The sequence below is a fragment of the Gymnodraco acuticeps genome, unplaced genomic scaffold (genome assembly GCF_902827175.1).
Source record: "Gymnodraco acuticeps unplaced genomic scaffold, fGymAcu1.1, whole genome shotgun sequence".
Lineage (NCBI taxonomy): Eukaryota > Metazoa > Chordata > Actinopteri > Perciformes > Bathydraconidae > Gymnodraco > Gymnodraco acuticeps.
Window position 1 is genome coordinate 2,876,525 of NW_022990441.1, and position 19,586 is coordinate 2,896,110.

Genomic DNA, 19,586 nt, shown 5'->3' on the forward strand with positions numbered 1-19,586 from the left:
GTGCACTTTGAGAGCAAAATTAAGAGATCTATGGATCTATGTGCTCTTTAATAATAATAATAATAATTCATTTATTTTATATAGGCGCCTTTCAAGGCTCTCAAGGTCGCCGTACAAACACATAAAAAACAAGATACACAATACCTAACACCAGCATAAGAAACATAAACAAGACAATGCAACAAATCAAATAAATAAAACAGAGGATGTGTGATGGATAATGATCAGGGTGGATATGCGAGTGTGAAGAGATATGTTTTGAGGCGTGATTTGAAAATGGGGAGAGAGTCAGTGTTGCGGATGTCAGGTGGGAGGGAGTTCCAGAGGCGGGGTGCTTGATTCATGCCTTCCCTTATCACGTAGCCTATAAGAGCATTGCGCCAGTTGTTGTAGCCAGTTGTGGTGAAGGCATCTGACTTACTTGAACCAAAATGTTTACATGCATAGCAGAAGATGGCATCTTTTTCACATGAATATTCCAGCCAATCTCTGTGTTGAGACCATGAGCTGCAAAATGAGCGCCTTACCCCACTGTACAGGCGAGTTGGGTACTTTTTTAAATATACCTGGGCAGGCTCTGTTTTGCCGAGGTCCTCTGGCACTTGCGGGCCGCTGAGGGGTGGCGGTGTTTGGGGCAACAAAGAGAGCTGCGGCTGCTCTGCCTCCGTGGGCGAGGCGGGCAAAGCCGGCGAGTCGGGCGTTAGTGTCCACGACAGTGGCTGCGGGTAACGTAATGTCCCCATGATCTGAACTGTTATTACCTGCAGTAGATGCAGTGTTACTGCTGGCGATAAGGGCTGGTTGTTTTAACCATTTTCTGATGTCCATCATTGACTTCTGTGTAAGCACCTTGCAGATGACGAACGTGCAGCTGCACAGGTCACGCACACCTGACATAATAACGTTACTTACCGTTTAAATTGACCAAATAAATGCAGCAGACAATGTTATTTAACCACAATTTATTTTATTTCAACTATATTCTTCTTATTATTATTATTACTACTACTATTATTATTATTGTTATTACATATGTAATATTTTTAACTTTTCATTTTTCAAATGAGGGTGCATAACGACTCAACTCAGGGTGCAATGCACCCTTATGCACCCCCGTAGAACCGGGCCTGCATGGTAACTAGTAAATTACGGAGGCGGATATCTCGTGATGGTTACATTACCTTAAACCCAAAGTCGACAAAATAATACTATTTATGTAGGTAGGCTATGATAAGGAAAATTACAACATATTTGTAAAACCTTGAAAACGAGTATGGCCATACTGTGGGCGCATCTAACTAGCAACTTTGAATTATGTATTAATGTGAGCTTAAGAAATGCACACTTTCCGTTGTGGCCCTGTGTGTCAACCACAGTTGTCAATAATGTTGTGTTATAATGATCTTGTGTTATATTTAAGTTATAAATATAACACACACTATATATATATATATATATATATATATATATATATATATATATAAATAGACGTTGGAAGTAGGCTAGTTTCCCGAGTTAACATTTCCCAAACAAGCCACAGGTAGTCATTAGACACGATTATAAACATTTGTATACAAGTATAATATTGTGTAAGGTATTTAAATGATTATCTAAAAAGCCCTTAGTAATTATATATATATTGTTTAACTATGCCTCCTTGTTGAGCAACCCGCTGTTAATTGACATATGACATACACTGTTACAGGCAGCATGTCTTTTTCTACATTGTTATAAATAAAATACATTTAAAAGTGGTCAATGGATGCTAGCGACATGTTTACAACTGTGAGTGGAGCTTTATAACACAGTTGTTAATCCAATCCAAATCACTGTCCGTGTTTTGTCGTGTCCTCGGTTATGTGCAATGGGAGAGAGTGAGTCTGTGGGCGGTTACGAACGCTACGTGATTCACAAACCTTATTTCTTCCTACTACTTTGAGCGCCATCTTGTTTGTAACTCTTCTACGTAAGTGGTAGAGTTTCTACCGAGGGGGTATCCGATTACCCTTCTTCCAGCATTAGACTGGTATCCTCTCCCTGTAGTACTCGGGCGGATATCGCATTTGCTTTATCGCCTTTCTCTTTGAAAGATTAGGCCACAGTGTTTTCGAAGTGGACAGAAATGAGCATCGAAACGCTTCTGGAAGCAGCCAAGTTTTTGGAATTGCAAGCCCAGCAACAACAGAAAGCACGTGGTAAGTTGGTGTTTTTTTAAAATACATATAGTTAATGTTTTTACAACATGGTTTACTATGAAATGTTCAAAATAAAGGCTTAACAGGTCAGTTAAATGTATCTCTAAAGGATTTATTTTTCTGAGTTATGGACAAACCATATCTATCAGCGCCATTCATGAAATAATTACAGAATGAACAATCGTCGGTTTGTAGCTTTATGAAAACATGATAAAATACTGAGTGCAGTCAGTGACATTTTCGTTTTACTTTCGTTTGCAGACGCATTGCATAATTAGGTTTTCTCCTGGTGTAACAGTGTGGTTTAGTGTTAACCTAATTCATAAAGCAAAATACCATATAAACATACAGGGGTTGCTGCAGTATCAGGGCTCACTGCATTGAAACCTGCTGCATAGACATAGTTGTTTCAAAGGCAGCATCACTGTAAAGTTATCAAATAGTAACCTTTGATTGTCACCTTATTTGTGACTGCACTGCTTCGAGGCATTTTAATTTAAATCACCAAAACATGCGGGGATCAAGGGCGGTGGCGCAGGGAAGCACGTTTTACATAATGATGACCTGACGTCGTCGCTGGGGGATCAAGAGGCTTAAGGCTTTCCCTATGTGCTTTGTATTCATTCTTGCTTCCTCGCAAATGTTAAGTGTTGTAGTCATAAAACAGCTTGTTTATAAATCATTAAGCCTCATTGTTTGGCTCTTAAATAATAAAAAAAAACACAAACTCCATGGCCTTTCAGTCGCTCGTGGCTTTGGGTGTCTGTTTGGTGACTTGTATCAGACAACCACCCCTCCATATTTTATCAGCCCCGCCCCTTTCACCACGTGCGTGCCGGGCTACCCCTCCCAGAGATTGGTTATGAGGAGGATGAGTCACTACTAAATGCAGTCTGGAAAAAAACTGACCACCTCCTCGAAGTTAAAACATTTAATTATTTTGTAAAAACTAAATCTGCACCAGAAAGGCAAACAGATGCTGCTGCTCGGTGACTGAAACAAAGACATGCACTGTGTACCAACTGCAAGACTAAATGCAGAATTAATATACAATGAACAGGGGTGTTGCAAAATACCAGGTTTGACATTAACTGTGTTTTAAATGAATCAAATCAAAGATTATTTTGTCAAAGAAATATACATTACTATTACCTTCACAACTGCACTTATTAGACACAACCAGTATATAACTATTATTGGAAACAACGCCTTTACAAAAAAGTATTATTGGTTTGTGTGTAATTTGATTAAAGGAAGCTGAGATGAGTTAAATCGAACATGACAGTGGAAGATATCTTTTAAACTACAGCACATGGATAGCAGAGTTTCCACAACTGTTGAGCCCCTTTCACAAATCCATTGTAATCTGTGTGTTACTTGCCTAAATTGCTCTGTCAATTGCATTGGTAGCATTTCTATAACATACCTACCCCTACAACACATTTAAAGCGTGTACCACACCTAGAAGATGATGGAGATCTTTTTGTAGCTACTTTTGTATCAGGCTTGAAAATGGTTCAACACAGAATGTATGGAAATGCTGTTGCTGCACGCTAATGAATAGATGACAGGAAAGCTCAGGTGTGTCGCAGTAAACAAGCGTGTACTTTTACTTTGGACAGTTTATATAAAGAATTTCCATTAATAACAATTATGTGTAAAAGCCAAAATGGTTATACTTTAGCAAGCAGGTTCATGCATCATGAAAATACCTGCTGCAGCTTTATCAGAAAAGCTCAGAGTGAGAGCTCCTCTTCATCGCTCAGAGTGAGAGCTTCTCTCCATCACTCTCCCAGCTCCTCCCGCCATGCTGCATTGGGAGAGCAGAGCCCCCCCCCCCCCCCCCCCATCTCTGCTACTGTAGAGCAGGTCACTGTGTGGTGAAAAGTAGGCCAGTGTTTCTCAATGTGCTGTAGTTATATAATGCTTGTAGAAAATCCTGTTGTTCTTTTAAGTGCTTCATACTTTTCCCCTCTGATAAGGCTCTCGTCGTTCTAGTGAGTTTCTGCCCCACAATAACACATTATCAGTCTCATAATGGCACATCCTTATGCGCACTGGCAAGCACAGAAGCCAGAACATCTTGTTCTTTTCTGCTCCTTTTTACTTTCAGGACAATACTTGGAATGCTACTTACATATGCAGCAAACAGTGACACACCAGTCTGTTAAATATTATACAATTAAATTGTACTGCAGAGTGATTTCGACCTGGGAATGTCTCTTTTCTTCGCTCATGTGATGTAGGACATGTTCAGGAAGCTGTCTTTACAACATTTGTCACATGTGCAAAAAGGAATTCATGAATATGCACCCATGAATCTGATTTATTAAGTTCAGTTTCTGTTGAATAGTTTTGTGTGATTACATTTGAGATAACATTTTCTGACCATTTTGGAGGATGTGGTTCACAGTGCTGTTTTTGTGTTGCTTTCTACTGACGGATGTTATTTTGATCCATCTCATTCATACCAACAAGGGTATCTGTACTTCATAGACTGGCAACTGAGTGTGTATTCTCAGATATAGGTCTGGAATAATGAGACAAACGTGATGTGTAGGCCGGGCAATCTGTAAACCAAATTGTAAATTAAATCAGTATTTAAACTCTGCCCTTTGTTAAAGATATTCCTTTTTATTGTAAAATGCTGTATGCAGATGTCCATTAACTGTTCAGCACTAACAGCGTGTGTAGTGCTGCAGTGACCCTGGGAAATGACGACCTCTTGATAGTGAACATCACAGCTGCCATAGCAACTAGACACTCAGCCTCTTTCTCCAGCATGCATACATACATAATGGTGAGGCTGTCTTCAATATGATTGGATAGTACTACAAGGCAGATTCAACTCTTTGATTCCACCTCTGCTTTAAAAAAAAAAATACTGCAATATTTCACATATTGTCAAGCTTCTCACGTTTTCTGAACTCACATTGTTTGTCACAGTTTGTCAGTACACTTTTTCTTTTGTTAACAACTAGTTAACATTGCAACAAGTTTTTTTTTGTGTTTTTTTTATCTTTGATGGTAAAGGTCTAAATTGAGCAATGACATTATTATTGTTTTTGCGTCAACTTGGGGTCTCTGACTTGTGCGTTTTTAGAAGTAACAGTTAACCTCCTACGTGTTTTTGATTACACTCTTCACAACATGCAGTATGTAATGCCTTTTATATAGTTGACATGTTAAAGGTTCCCACAGTGTGTTTCTTTGTTAGTCGAGATGTAGAGCAGACTAGGGCTGCACGATATATCGTGTCGTGACGATAATCACGATATTCACATCGCAGGACGTGCGTTTATTATTATTTTTTAGGACTTGCGATATTAAGTAGGCAAATTAAATCAAACACGTCATGTTACAATTATTTTGCTGCTTGCTACAAAAGGGAAAACTTGCGCGGCTCTCATGTCAGGGGTACTTGAGTGAGTGACATGCCGGCTCTGCATGCACAGCAAACCACCAATCACAATCAAATCTCCAAAGCAAACGGACCCGGTGATTAAAGGTGAAAACACTGAATAAAGTAGTTTCATGTGTTTCTCCAGGGCAGCTTGTTGCTCTGATAACTTAAGATCCAGACGTCCGTGACTAAAATCCTTCATCCGGTTAAATATAGTTTAAAAAATACCAATTGTATAGCATTAAAGTTGAAGAAAGGATGGTTTGCGGAAAAAAAACGGTCTTTTCTTCAATTCCTGTATGTTTTCATACTGCAATATATCGCAGGGGGAAAAAATCGCAATGTCAGTTTTTCCCAATATCGTGCAGCCCACCTTCCAAACACAGCTTAGTCAGCGAACTGTGACTGGGATTACAGCGAGATGCAGCTCTGTTAAGAAACAACCCTCCTTCAGTGAGAGTGTACCTGAAGCTTGGCTGGATTTAAATGTGTAAATGCACATAAATCTAAAGCTTAGGCAATTTATTTTATTTTAGTTTGTCACATTTCTTTTTACATCACAACAGCAATGAATGAATCAAATGCTCTGTCAAATACAATTATAATAATTACTATACTGTATATTATATTGACTCTTTGGACAGTTGTGTGATATTTTCTGATATCACAAAGTCTGCCACAACACAATCAGTTCAGGAGTCTTTGATCCATATATGACACATCAGTTAACACATCAGTTTCATTTATATAAACTCACAAAAAGCAACAACAACAACAAATACAAGTCAATTATATTCCTTGGCTCTTCCGGACATTTAAATGGAAAACAATCTATTACTTTAAAAAAATATATTACAGTGGGTAATTTATTATTGAATCTATGTATTATTATTATTATACGGTATTCTGTGACAGAGCTCCTCTCGTCGACTCGTCCTGCAGCCTTTAGTCTGGTAGTTTGCTTTCATGTGATTTGAGGGAGTGACTTTGGAAGGCGGCCTGAAGGGAGGTGCTGGGATTTTTTCAGTCAAATACTTTCAAAATCTAGTTTACTCTTGGTGGTTGAGCCAACGTTTTCTGACCCAGATTTAAGCCTGTTGCAGAGCAGCACAAACAAGAAAAAGCTTTGAACAGAAACGTGGCATCGTGCTACACTGGTTAATGACGTTCAAACTGTTCTGTGTGGTGATATCACTAGATTTGGATCTAAAACACTTTAGTGAGGGTAATCAAGGCTAGCAGGCCTTGGTTTGTGTGTGAGAGTGTTTAGGTTGTCTCAAGGACTTCTCGATGGGTTATCAAATATTTTGTCAGTTCTCCTTTTCAATAGATGCTAGTTGCTACTGAAAAAGGGCCTCTTGCATTTCCTCTGACATACCTTCCTGTAAATCTGAATCAATGTTACTTTTCTATTATTCATTTCCTATAATTTCGCAAAACGTAGCATATTCCGATATGGTGGCGTCATGCTGTGATCATTGTCCCTAAAGGGTGTATAGTGTGTCATATCTCCTGGTAACCTGCTTTGTTTCTTCCTCAGAGGATGACCTAAAGGAGAAGCAGCGTCTGGAGCAGTTTTCTCAGCAGAGGCACGCTGCTGTGCTCTACAACTCAACTATCCACATCAACAATGTTTCTAAAGGGGACGCTCTGCGCTCTGGGGGCCGCCCGGGGCCCATCCCGCCCTCTCTGCCTCCCCCGTCTATGGCCATCACTGTCATCCCCATCCCTGTGGTCACCCCTAACCCTGCAGGCTCACCCACGCTGCCCGTCGCCACGCTCTCCCCCCCCTGCTGCTCCCCCGCCTGCCGCCACGCTGCCGCGCTCTCCACAGCCCAAACCTGAGCCCTCGGTGCTGACCGCCAACCACAAGCAGCTGATACAGAGCCTCCACCCGCAGCTCCTCACCCAGACTAACAATGCTAAACTGCAGCAGCTGGTGCAGCGCTACCCGGGGTCCATCGTCTCGCCCCCGCAGCAACATGCCATCCTGCCTCAGACGAGCCCCGTGCTGCAGCAGGCCCCTCTGCAGAACGGCCACGCCAGCCGGGGGAGTCCGCCTGACGACGGCCGCCTGCTCGACGGCCGCCTGCTCGACAAGAAGAGACCGGGAGGGTACATAATTTAAATGGGAGAATTGCTTTTAATAGATCTGTTGATTTTTGTTGATCAATATATAGGTACATATGACCTGTAGCCTCCAATCAAAGTCTTTTGATTATGTGAAATGCAAAAAAATAGCTACATGTAGCAATTGTAAAGCTGTTACATTATTGATATTTCACCTCTAAAAGACAGAATATTATCGTCACTAAGCTTTTTGCTAGTAAGAAATATTTTTTGGTTGATTTTTATTATTCATGTCACACTGCCCTTTAAACGCCAAATTCTTACTGTGCTTATCTGTGCTCTTACAGGGCAGGCACAAGAGAAGTGCATAACAAGCTTGAGAAAAACAGGTGGGTTCAACCTGTCTACCATAGGTCCTTAAAGAGAGCGCCATCTGAGCTTATTTGTGTTGTTACATTTAATAATAGTTTACTAGCTACATAGTATTTTTTCCTCTGAAACTGACAGTTGCCTACTGTTTATTTGTTGCCGTTTAATTTGAATGCTAAGCTTGATTGCTTTTTAGTTGAGACCACTATTTCAAAAAGTTGTTTTGCTAATCATCTGTTGCTAAATTAAAGCCAAATGTGGCTCAACCATCCCTGCTGTCTCAAATCCCCTCTCTGTGTTTTGTGTCTGTCAGACGAGCACACTTGAAGGAGTGCTTTGAGACGCTGAAAAAGAACATCCCCAACATCGACGAGAAGAAGACCTCCAATCTGAGCGTGCTGAGGAGTGCGCTGAGATACATTCAGGTAAGACCAGTCCAGCTTGCTAATACAAAGTGCTGGGTATAAGTTTAGCAAAGGCATATTGCTGATCAATTTGACTATGCCAGAGCTTCATCATAGCAATGTGAAAGTGACGGATCAATTGTTATCAGCCTCAGTGTCTCTTCCTAAAGCATTCAAGATTTTCTTTAAAGCATCGCTGACATTTAAGATAGAACCTCGGGTACAAGAGGAGCAGCAGTTTAGAAATGTTTTAAAACTTTTTCTAGTTCTAGTAGGTGTGCAGGTGTTGCCTTTTTCTTCATCGTCCCAAATAAGCATTTACTACTGATACTCTCACCAAAGAAGACGTTTAAAACCTGCTTCCTGCTGCATTTATCATCACAGTGATTTATAACTTATTTTTGTTTTCTTGCAATTTTGTGTTCGTGTGTTTGGATCCTTCTTCACGGAGGAATCATTGACGCTTCCTCTTTTGCAACATTTTGATGTGACTTTTTGTCTAGTGGCAAAACAATGTGCCATGTCCACATATGACTCACCCTGTGTGTGCGTCAGCCTCTCACTCTGAGAGTATATGGTTGTAAACAGCTGGTGCAAAGGTCCACTACTGGCCTAGTTGAACTTTTTCTGACAAACTGAGCTGTGTCCTATTGTTTACTCATTTTTTCTTGGCATGACCCACGGGCCCAACCTGGCATAAGGTGTTTTATTTATGTGTATTCATTACATTACATTACATTGCATTTAGCTGACGCTTTTATCCAAAGCGACTTACAATAAGTGCGTTCGACCAACAAAATACAACTTGAAGAAAACAGAATCATATAAGTACATCAGGCTTCATAGAGCAAAAACATTTCAAGTGCTACTCAACTGGCTTTAGGTAAGCCAGTCCTTTATTAGTATAAAAGTGCTTCGTTAATAGTTCTATCGCTCGAAGTGGAGTCGAAAGAGATGAGTTTTCAGTTTGCGCCGGAAGATGTGCAAGCTATCTGCCGTCCTGATGTCAATGGGGAGCTCATTCCACCATCCTGGAGCCAGGATAGCAAACCCACGTGTTTTCGCCGTTGGGAACTTGGGTCCCCCTCGCAGCGAGGGCGCAGCGAGTCGTTTGGCTGATGCAGAGCGTAGTGCACGCGCTGGGGTGTACGGTTTAACCATGTCCTGGATGTAGGAAGGGCCAGATCCATTCGCAGCATGGTAAGCAAGTACCAGTGTCTTGAAGTGGATTCTAGCAGTTACCGGAAGCCAGTGAAGGGAGCGGAGGAGCGGAGTGGTGTGGGAACATTTAGGAAGGTTGAAGACCAGACGAGCCGCTGCATTCTGGATGAGAGGTCGGATGGCACATGCAGGTAGACCAGCCAGGAGGGAGTTGCAGTAGTCTAGGCGTGAGATGACGAGAGCCTGGACCAGAACCTGAGTCGCTTTCTGGGTCAGCTGGGGACGTATCTTCCTGATGTTGTAAAGCGTGTATCTGCAGCAACAGGTTGTAGCAGCGATGTTTGCAGTGAAGGACAGGTTGTTATCTAGGGTCACACCCAGATTCCTTGCAGTCTGAGTCGGGGAAACAACTGAGGTGCCGATGTTGATTGTTAGGTCAAGAGTGGGACAATCTTTTCCCGGGAGGAAGAGCAGCTCAGTCTTGTCAAGGTTGAGCTTGAGGTGGTGAGCAGACATCCACTGAGAGATGTCAGCTAGACAAGCAGAGATGCGTGCGACGACCTGGGTCTCTGAGCGGGGAAAGGACAGAATTAATTGGGTGTCGTCAGCGTAGCAGTGGTATGAAAAACCATGCGGGCTAATGACTGATCCGAGCGAGTTTGTGTACAGGGAGAAGAGGAGGGGACCAAGAACAGAGCCCTGAGGGACCCCTGTAGTTAATTGACAAGGGTCGGACTCAGACCCTCTCCAAGTCACCCTGTAGGTACGGTCTTTCAGGTATGAGGTTCATGCTGTATTTGATCTAATAACATAATCCAGGTTTATTAGAATTTCATTTACGCTAGTGGAGCAGTTGTATTTTTGTATTGGTCCAGCAATGGTCATGGTTTGATGTAAGGCGTGCAGAATGTAAGATAGTTATTTGGTTATACTGAGTGGTAATGATAGGTGTGCTCTTCTTGCTTATGATCTATTCAGGCCTCTCTGGAAGCACTAGCCCTGTGTTCATATTTCTCATTGTTTTATAACAGTGGTGCAGGTTTACTAATGTGAGCTGCAGAGGACAGGGAGCTGCTGATTTGATGCTCTGATATGCAGCAGTCTGGTTGTTCCTCTCGGCGCGTGGATACCGAGGGGAAGTAGGACAGCGTGGGTGCAGAGCTTCACCCAACCTCCCCCCTCTGCCCCCCTCTGTGTGATTAAGCAACACCCTGTTACATTGTTGTGTTCGACTGGCAGACTGACCTGCCTCTCTTTTCCTCCTATCAACAGCTGAGCTGCACCACTGAGGCGTTTGAACCAATCGCAAACTGTTACAACCCCATTAGTTCTGAGTGGACACAAATACCTCATTTATTTTGTTACCGGAGCTCGACATATTTCCACCAAATGAATGGTGTATTATTCTCAGGGACAGGTCCTTCTTAACATGTCATTTCTTATTTAGAAATATAACCCGGTGCCATAACACTAGATTGTAGCTCGTGTAGGTCACAACAGTGTGCCTCTTTGTCCCAAGGCAAAGGCCTTTTTCATTGGCCTGGCTGGATCTGTTTTGAAAGGATAAGAGTAAAAGGGAGGAACTAAGGTGATTGGGAAGCCAAAACAAAACGCCACACTCATTGTGGCATGGAGGTTACAGGCGCGTGTCTGCATGCACACAGCTCTCCCCCCCAGCCCCTGTCCTTGCCCTCCTCTGAGGGCAGCCTGCACAAAAACACAGAGTTCAGGAGAGGCTTCAGGCTTGGCGCCAGATTTCATATGCTTCATCTTCTCTTCATGTCAATGTGTGAAAAGTAGCTTCGTTTCTAGTTTTAGTTTCAGTTTTCCACAGAAAGCCACTGGCCTGGCTCAGCAACTAACTAGACAGAAACCTTACACACAAACAGATTAGGTTATGTTCACAGGTTTGGGTTTTTACTTTAAATGTATGTATGACCTCTTGTTCCCGAAGGCTCTCCCCTGAGCTTGCTGTGTAAAATAAACCCTGGTGCTTTAGAGCTCCTCCTCTCTGCTCCCCCTCCCTTCCTCCCTCCATCCTGCATATGTGAGCTTTTAAGGCCACATGAGCAGCAAGCACATGGCTAGCGTGATCCGCGTGACGTCACCCCCCCTCCCCGCCCTCCCCTCCACATGGCCCCCGCCCAGCTCTGCAACAGGCAGGACTCTCCGTAGGAGGGAGGGAACATGGAGCGGTAAACACAGGGCTCGTTTTACTCGCTCGCGCTTCATCTCCCCTTCAAAGCTCACTGGACGTGTTCCTCCGCGGCTTCTCCCAGAATGCCAGTTTGAAATGTGTCGTGCCATCTGGAATGTAGAGGTGGAGAAGGTGTATGTGTGTTTCATTATTTGAAGGATTTAGTTCAGACAAACAATGGCATATTCCCCTAGAAGCCTTATTCATTTATTATTAAGTTATTAATTCAGCCTTGAAAGATTATCTACGGCAGTCGAGGTCACCGCTTTAATATGTCAAGGTTTTTGAAACCTCTCAGCTTTGTCTTTGTCTCTTCTGTAGCAAGACTCCAGTCAGATTCACAAAATGCTACATTTGCTGTTGTGTATTCATCTCAAGGGAAATTCTACTTTTCTGGGGAAAAGAGAGAAATATCTCCAGCATGGTCTGGACTTTCCCCCATCCTCAGGCCACCATGAGGTATTAAGGTCAGTGTTGACCAGCACATGCTTAGACACAAAGAGCAGTGTGCAATAGTGGGGATTTTTTTCCCCATGGACAAGCTTTTTATTGTTGAAGGCAGGCACCACGGGAAGGTCTCAGTTGCAGCTCGAGGCCACAGTAAGACAAGAGATTATGGATACCATTCCACTGTCACAAGACCTCTGATCAGTCATCCAGCAGCATGTTTGCAACGTGGCTTCCTGTGCTCCTGGCCCTTTAAGAAAAACCCAGCCTGGTGCCGTCTACTGCAAAAGTGAGTCAGTGAGTACAGCTTGTAATGCTCTCTCTCAATCCCCCACGCTCTGTGGCCCTCCCTCTCCCATTCTCTGTGGGGCCATGTGCTCAGCACTCGCATTGCTTGTGACAGCGTAGAGGCAGTGTTTACCTTCCAACACACACTCGTATAACGCAGCCTTTCCCAGTACTAATCGATACAAGGCAAAGGTGGGGCGTTGTCTCTCTCTTGAAGGAGGACGTTTGTGGTTCAGGGGCGCGGCCATGTGCAGCAAAGAGACAAAAGGAGCTCTGCACAATATCAACCTGGTGACGTGACTCACAGGGGGATGAAGTCATGAGGGAGGAATCGGCAGCAGACCTGGTTTCTAAAGAGACAGTGTTTGGTCTGTCCCCCATCAGCCCTGCAACAGAGAGAGATCAGTGGGTGTTTGTGGAGTGTTTCTCACCACGAGTCATAGTTTGAGGCACGGCTCACATAAAGCTGCCTGCTAGCACATGAGTAAAAGGGTGCCTCCCTTTTTACTCTCGATCCACGTGTCACATATTTTGTACGCTCTTCATACCCTAACAACGCTGTGTGTGTGAGAGAATCTGTTCCCGATCGCTTTCACTATTACACTATTGTAAGAAGAAATTAAACTAAACTAAAATGTACCTTTAGCACATGAAGGTGTGCATGGTCTTTGATGTTACCGAGGAAACCTTGTGAGGTTTCCATCTGTTTCCATGGCAACCAAAGATGGGGGCATTTCAGTACATCATGTGCTTCCACCGAGGAAACTGTTCGTGTGTTCACACTGAAGCACCGATATCCTCAGATCTCTGGACAGAGAGTGACTGTTTATGTACCAGGTGACTTATTAATCTGCTCCCCATGCTTATAACTTTTCTCTGTGTGCATGACGGAGAAATGATGCAATACTTGAATTCCTGTAATATTCCAGAAGCATTCGAACACTTTCACGAGTAAAAACATACAGGTCAGAAAGCAGTGTTACCTTCTGGATCATCTTTAACAAAGCTCAGTAAAGACAATTCAGGTTCTAATTTAGAGAATTTAGATTCTTATTTTGACAATTATGAACCTAATTTGATGTTTTTAGAAACCACTTTTTAAAGCAGATCCAGACTAATGAATGTGCCAGGTTTATATTAGTTTATTGCAGATATAACGGTGTATGCGTCACCTGAAAATTGTAGTACAGAATCGCCAAACAAGGTTTGAGGTCATTTAGAAGTGCCATGATGACACACTAATGTTTTTTTAACTGTAAAATGTGCCACTCGGTGTATATGTATATATGTATGTATATATGTATATATATATATCAATCGTTTTGGTTTATCATTTGAAGTGTTTTTTTCACTTGAACCACTACAAACTGCTTGTTTAACTGGTATTAATCATTCTTGTCCTGACTTGGGAAAGGACTTCCTCTGAGTTTGTATTTGTGTTGGTGATTGTAGTCAGTCCATGCACAGACTGCTCGGCCCGTGTGTTTTTAATCCTGGATCAGGACTAGAGACAGGTGCAGAATTACACAAGGCCCACCTTTTGTCACCCCGTGCTATTTATGTACAAGCATATTGTACTGTACTCGCACTGATAGAAATCCCTCTACATGCAGCTACAACACAACACACATTGTCTCAATCCGGCCCTCTCACTCTAGATGACCTGCACATGCTGTACCTTCACAGATACACGGTGGCATGAACACTAACAGGAAGTCCACTTTGGGCAAATGGATTTAAGATCCTGAGTCATCAGCCTGCTGGTAACAGATTTCACACAGGGTCGTTTCCCCTAGCCGAGGTAGTTTCGGGAACTTTGATTGAGCTGGACATGTAATAAGTGACATCAAGTGTCACATTTCAAAACCTGAATCCCCTGACAGCGTAACTCGATCCTGACTGATCATGATAGCCAGCAGTCATTTATGCATTAGTTTTAAGATGATATGTTGCTGAACACTCTTTGTACATATACATTTCTCCTATCCTGTAGCCATGTGCAGGGAGGGGCAGCTCAGTTTGTTTTGCCTTGTGTCAGCTGATGGGTTAGGGGAATTTGGGTCACAGAGAGCCACAGCCTGACAGCACCTCCTACTTTCCACACCCGCCTCCCCCCCTCCCTGCCCCCCTCCACCTCTGCCTGCGTATCTAGCTCTGATATTTAGTTCCCTGCAAACAGTCTGGTCGCAGGTTTGTTTTTAAATCTGTATTTCTTGGACCTGTTCCTTTTGAATCAGCTGTAGAGACGGCATGGGCATTGGTGCTGGTTTCTATTGAGTTTAAATGATCTTTCTTAGGGGATGGTCAAAAGTGCATTATTTCCCCGCAAAATGTAGTGAAGCTTAATTATAAAGAGGCATAAAATGGAAAATTACCTCAAAATGATTATATTAAAAACGAATCGACTTAGGCCTCAAAGTTAAATTGACATCTGTCTTAATCGTTAATCAACAAAAGCAAGGCATCACAGAGACAGCATTTATTTAGGTGCGGTTGTATTGTTGCATTATTCTGTGGTACTTACTTTAAACTGGTAACACTATGATCAAGATTCTCTATTTATTATTTTAAAATCTAATGATTTGAGAGTTTATCAATGTTCTTCTCTGTTTTCAGACGTTGAAGCGGAAAGAGAAGGAGTACGAGCACGACATGGAGCGGCTGGCCAGAGAGAAGATCGCCATGCAGCAGCGGTTAGCGGAGCTGAAGAACGAGCTGAGCCAGTGGATGGATGTGATGGAGGTGGACCGCGTGCTGCGACAGACCGTACAGCCGGAGGAGGACCAGGCCTCCACCTCCACCGCCTCAGGTACACTGACCGCCGGGCCGGACCACCTTTAGGGACGCCCCTGTGTTAGAGACGCAAAGACTCGATTTTATTGACAGATTTAAGAAAAAAAAGAAAGAATCCTAGTCTGACCGGCCGATTCTGATTTTCTTTCTTTAACTTCAGTTTACAGCGCGTTCACAAACCTTTTTGTAAATGTAGTCTAAATGTTGACCTCATTGTTGTCAAAACTCGTCTTGAAAGTTGTTGCTACGGCTTATGTTATGCTTGTGTGTGCAAGCTTTAAGTCTACTCATACACCAATGATATAATATATGTGTTTGGCTGTGGCGTCACTGTCTGTGCAACTGTGTGTGCAACGTACAAATACTACATGTAAGGCACAAGGTATAAATACATTTATGTATTTATAACAGTTCCAACCTGCAAAATGACCTACCAAATACAGCACCAAACCACATTATATTTCTAAATATATCTGTTAGTCAAATGAAATACTGCAAATGAAATCGATTACATGTGGTGATAATGAGTTAATTGTTTCCTCTGTTGCAGAAGGTGAAGACATCATGGATGAAGACCTGGAAGAAGAGATTGCGCCGAGAGCACAGACTGCCTTACCCACCGTGCCTCAAACCATGAAACCTGATCTGTACCGGACTGCACCCCCCACTCAGGCCCCCAACCTGGCCCCCAGCACTACCTCCTTCATCACCCAGCACATCTCCATCCAGCACAAAGTCCCTCAGCTCCATCCGCTCACAGTGACTCCTCAACAGCCAGGGTTCAAACCTGCAGTCCCCCATACACTCTCCTCCCCCTGCCCTCCCATCAGCCTCACGCAGACCCTCGTCCCCACCCAAACACAGATGGTGACGACGTCCAGCCTCCACCCCACAGTCATAGCCCACGCTTCAGTATCCCACCCCTCAGTCATACAAGCAGTGAACCACGTCATCCATGGAGGGGGTCACAAACGCATCACCCACCTGGCTTCCTCCACCAGCACGGTCCAGTTAGCCCACCAACCCATCGGCCACATCACCGTGCACCCGGTGGCCCACCTCCACCAGCACCTTTACCCCCAGCAGGTGGCCGTCACACAGTCGGCCATGATGGGTCGCATCACCCACACCATAAACCACGCCCCCCCTCACATGAACGGCACTGTGACTAGCCAACCCGCTGCCACCATCATGGGCAAGCAGACAACAGTGAACACCCAGATGGTGACGCACCACCCGCAGCTGGTGGGTCAGACGGTGCTCAACCCTCTGACTATGGTGACCATGCCCTCCTTCCCCATCGGCACTCTGAAGCTGGCCTGAACCCCACGTAGAGGACCACCAGGCTGGGAGAAGGGGACGTCCCTCGATATGGGGGAACTACAGGCCTTAGATCAGGCCTCTGAGGAGCCCACCGTGAGGGCCGGAGATCTGCGGGACCCCTCGCTGATCTAGAGTTTGACTTTCATTCACAAGCATTACAGCTGATGGAAAGCCGGGAACATTCCTACAACAAACCCTCTTTAAAGAGTCTTTCACCGGTGTCCTGAGATCTTTATCCTGAATTTGGGATTTGATTGAATTCCTCTTGAGCAAGTCTGGCAATATATATGGTGGGCAGATGTTAAGACGTCACTCTCTGCATAAAGGGAAGTCTTGTGCTGCCACTACACTGTCTATTAGGGCTGAATCATCTGTCGGTGACCCCCTTACCAGTCAATGTGCCTACATAATATTTCTGCACTTGGAAAGCAAAATTAGGATAGCTTAATCGAAGAAGAACCTAGTAAACAATGTAATCATAGACACATGGTTGTGTAGATGTTAATGGCTCTCCTTAAGGGAGAGCGGGTGCAGCGAGCAAGTCCGGGAAGTATTAAGATCCGCAGAGTGGAAGAAAAGGAACATAATGTCAAATCTTTGAATTGAACAGCCAAATCTGATTTACTTCAAATAAATCTGATCTGGGTATAGCAAGCCTAGTGTCCATGTCCGCAGCATGTCACCGTGTTCATGGAGGTACTTGCTGCTGGTTATCACTGTGGATTAACATATATGATGTAGTGGAGAAGCCACTCTGTGAGACTGAGTGTAGGATCACTGCTGGACCCGCCATAACCAGCACATTGGGAATGTGATGTAGAGGAGCTCCTCCTCAACAGAGGCACATGCTGCAGGGCTGGAGTCAAATCCCGGACTGAACCGAAGCTCCTGAGCGGAGCATCAGCCGTCAGTGATGCTGCATACAGCTATAGCCCCCCCTGCTGGCTGATTGGGCTCAATCTAATGCTAATATTCCTGTGACTATTAAAACACTTCTAATATAGTATAATACTGATGGTTCTCATTCAAACAACGGCCATTTAAAGTAAAAAGAACATGCAGTTTTGTCAGGGTTTGTATTTTTATCGTGGACACTGAAATTGTTACTTTATTTAGGATATAGCTATGTTTTGGTCACAGCTGCTAATATATGTTTTAAATATTTTTGCCAAACAGAATCAGTTCCAAACACCCCCTAAAAGTCACAACACAGTGGTGTGTTTAAAAACTAAACACATGAGATACGAACTCAGAAGCTACAAGGTGAGGGATTGCTTTTGAATTTTGAATGTGAATACATAAAAAAGGTCCATCAAATATAGTTACATGTGTTTCTATGCTGTCTTCAAGGGCAAATGGTAGTAGTATGGGTGTTTGCATGCTGTGAATGCATGTCATGACTGTATTTGTGATAATCCTGAAAGCAAGCTGTAGACTCTAGAGGGTCTGTCTGACTTCAACATGTTGCAGTAGGAATGTAATATTTCTTTGCTCAGAGTTTTAAGTGATTTCAACACCCAACATTGATGAAATCAATCAGTGATTTTTCAAGACTATTCTTTTCCAAAGCTAGCACTGTGAACATTTCTATTAGCCTCAATGAGCAGCAGTTAAGCGTAGCACTTGTTCTCCTTATTTATTCTGAATGTACTCATCTGTGAAAGGATGTGGAGAAGTGCACTCATCAGAAGTTAAGCCCTTTTTTTCTTATGTTTTTTTTAAAGAAATATACTTTATGAAAGTATCACGTGTAAAGTGTAACATTTAAAAGATTTACTGTTGCTTGTTTCATGTGGAGAATGACTTCTTCTGTTCAGTATAACATTTGATAATATAGTTGTTTTTTCTGGGACCATGTATAGTGCTGTTTATCGGGGTGGCAACTACACAGACCTCTTTTCACGTTGATATCTCATTCGGCCACTTTGGAAAGTATTCACCCCGTAATTGTTTTCTATTTTGTTTCGATGCAATATGATTAAAGCAGGGACTATTAGTTCTCTTTTTAACTGATTTTCTCCTCAATAGTTTATGCAAATCGTCCTGAAGAAATCATATTGTAGCAAAACAAAATGTGTTAAAATGAACAGGGATTCAGATACTTGAAGAAGCAACAATATACTCCTGTGTTTTCCCTATGGAGAAAGTTTAAATTGTATATAGCCTGTAAATGTTGGGCTGCATTTAGTTCTAACTGTATTATGTAAAATGCTGGGGAAGATATGTCAAATTTATAAAAGCTACTTAATAAATTGTATTATGTTTACTAATGTCTGAAGCTGCATTTTTTTGTTGTTGATTTTAACCAAATGATAATTTTATTTGTCACTGTTGGAGTTGACAGTCAGATTTAAATTACGATGTTTGTATTAATTGCCAGAAGCTAATCTCGACGATTGCAGCCTTTCATGGTGAAGTTTTAGTATAAACTAAACATACTTTTCTGTTGCACACCTGATGCGGGGTTCGAACCCGTGTCCCTGCCTCAGCGGTCATTAAACTTCTCTAATGGACCATCTCGACACAACAAAAGCTCCGACTGAAGCTGTCAACCTTCAGAGAGTTGTGTATTAAAACTGTCTCACATGTAGACTATTGAAGTCTGTCAGTCTGTTTAATAAATACACACATAGGTGATCAGAGCCTGAATCAATAGACAAAAAACAACTATTGACTTGCCTAACTTGTGGAGAGAATCATATTATGTATCTCACTTGTTTTGTGACGGTTCATGCTTATTAAAACATGATTGAAGGAAGGCAGCTAACTTTGTAGCTCAGCTGATAGTATTTGCACCCTGATAAAAATCATGTTGGCAGGGCCTGAGTTCAAATCTGAATTGTGCATGTTGTCCCCTCTCTATCCCCCTTCCTGTATTTATGTTTCCTGCTATATCCAATAAAAAAAGTCCTTTTCTTTTTTTAAAGAGAACGATA

The 19,586-nt window shown here is 42.9% G+C and overlaps 1 protein-coding gene across 1 annotated transcript; it reads left to right on the top strand.

Moving 5' to 3' along the window:
* Positions 1–1,938: 1,938 nt before the first annotated feature.
* On the top strand, positions 1,939–18,916 carry mnta (MAX network transcriptional repressor a). The gene is given in 7 exon segments (XM_034225539.1): positions 1,939–2,195; positions 7,139–7,383; positions 7,385–7,713; positions 8,016–8,057; positions 8,351–8,462; positions 15,151–15,343; positions 15,878–18,916. Coding segments are annotated over 7 exon segments (1,767 nt in total). The 5' UTR covers positions 1,939–2,122; the 3' UTR covers positions 16,651–18,916.
* The last annotated feature ends 670 nt before the right edge of the window (positions 18,917–19,586 follow it).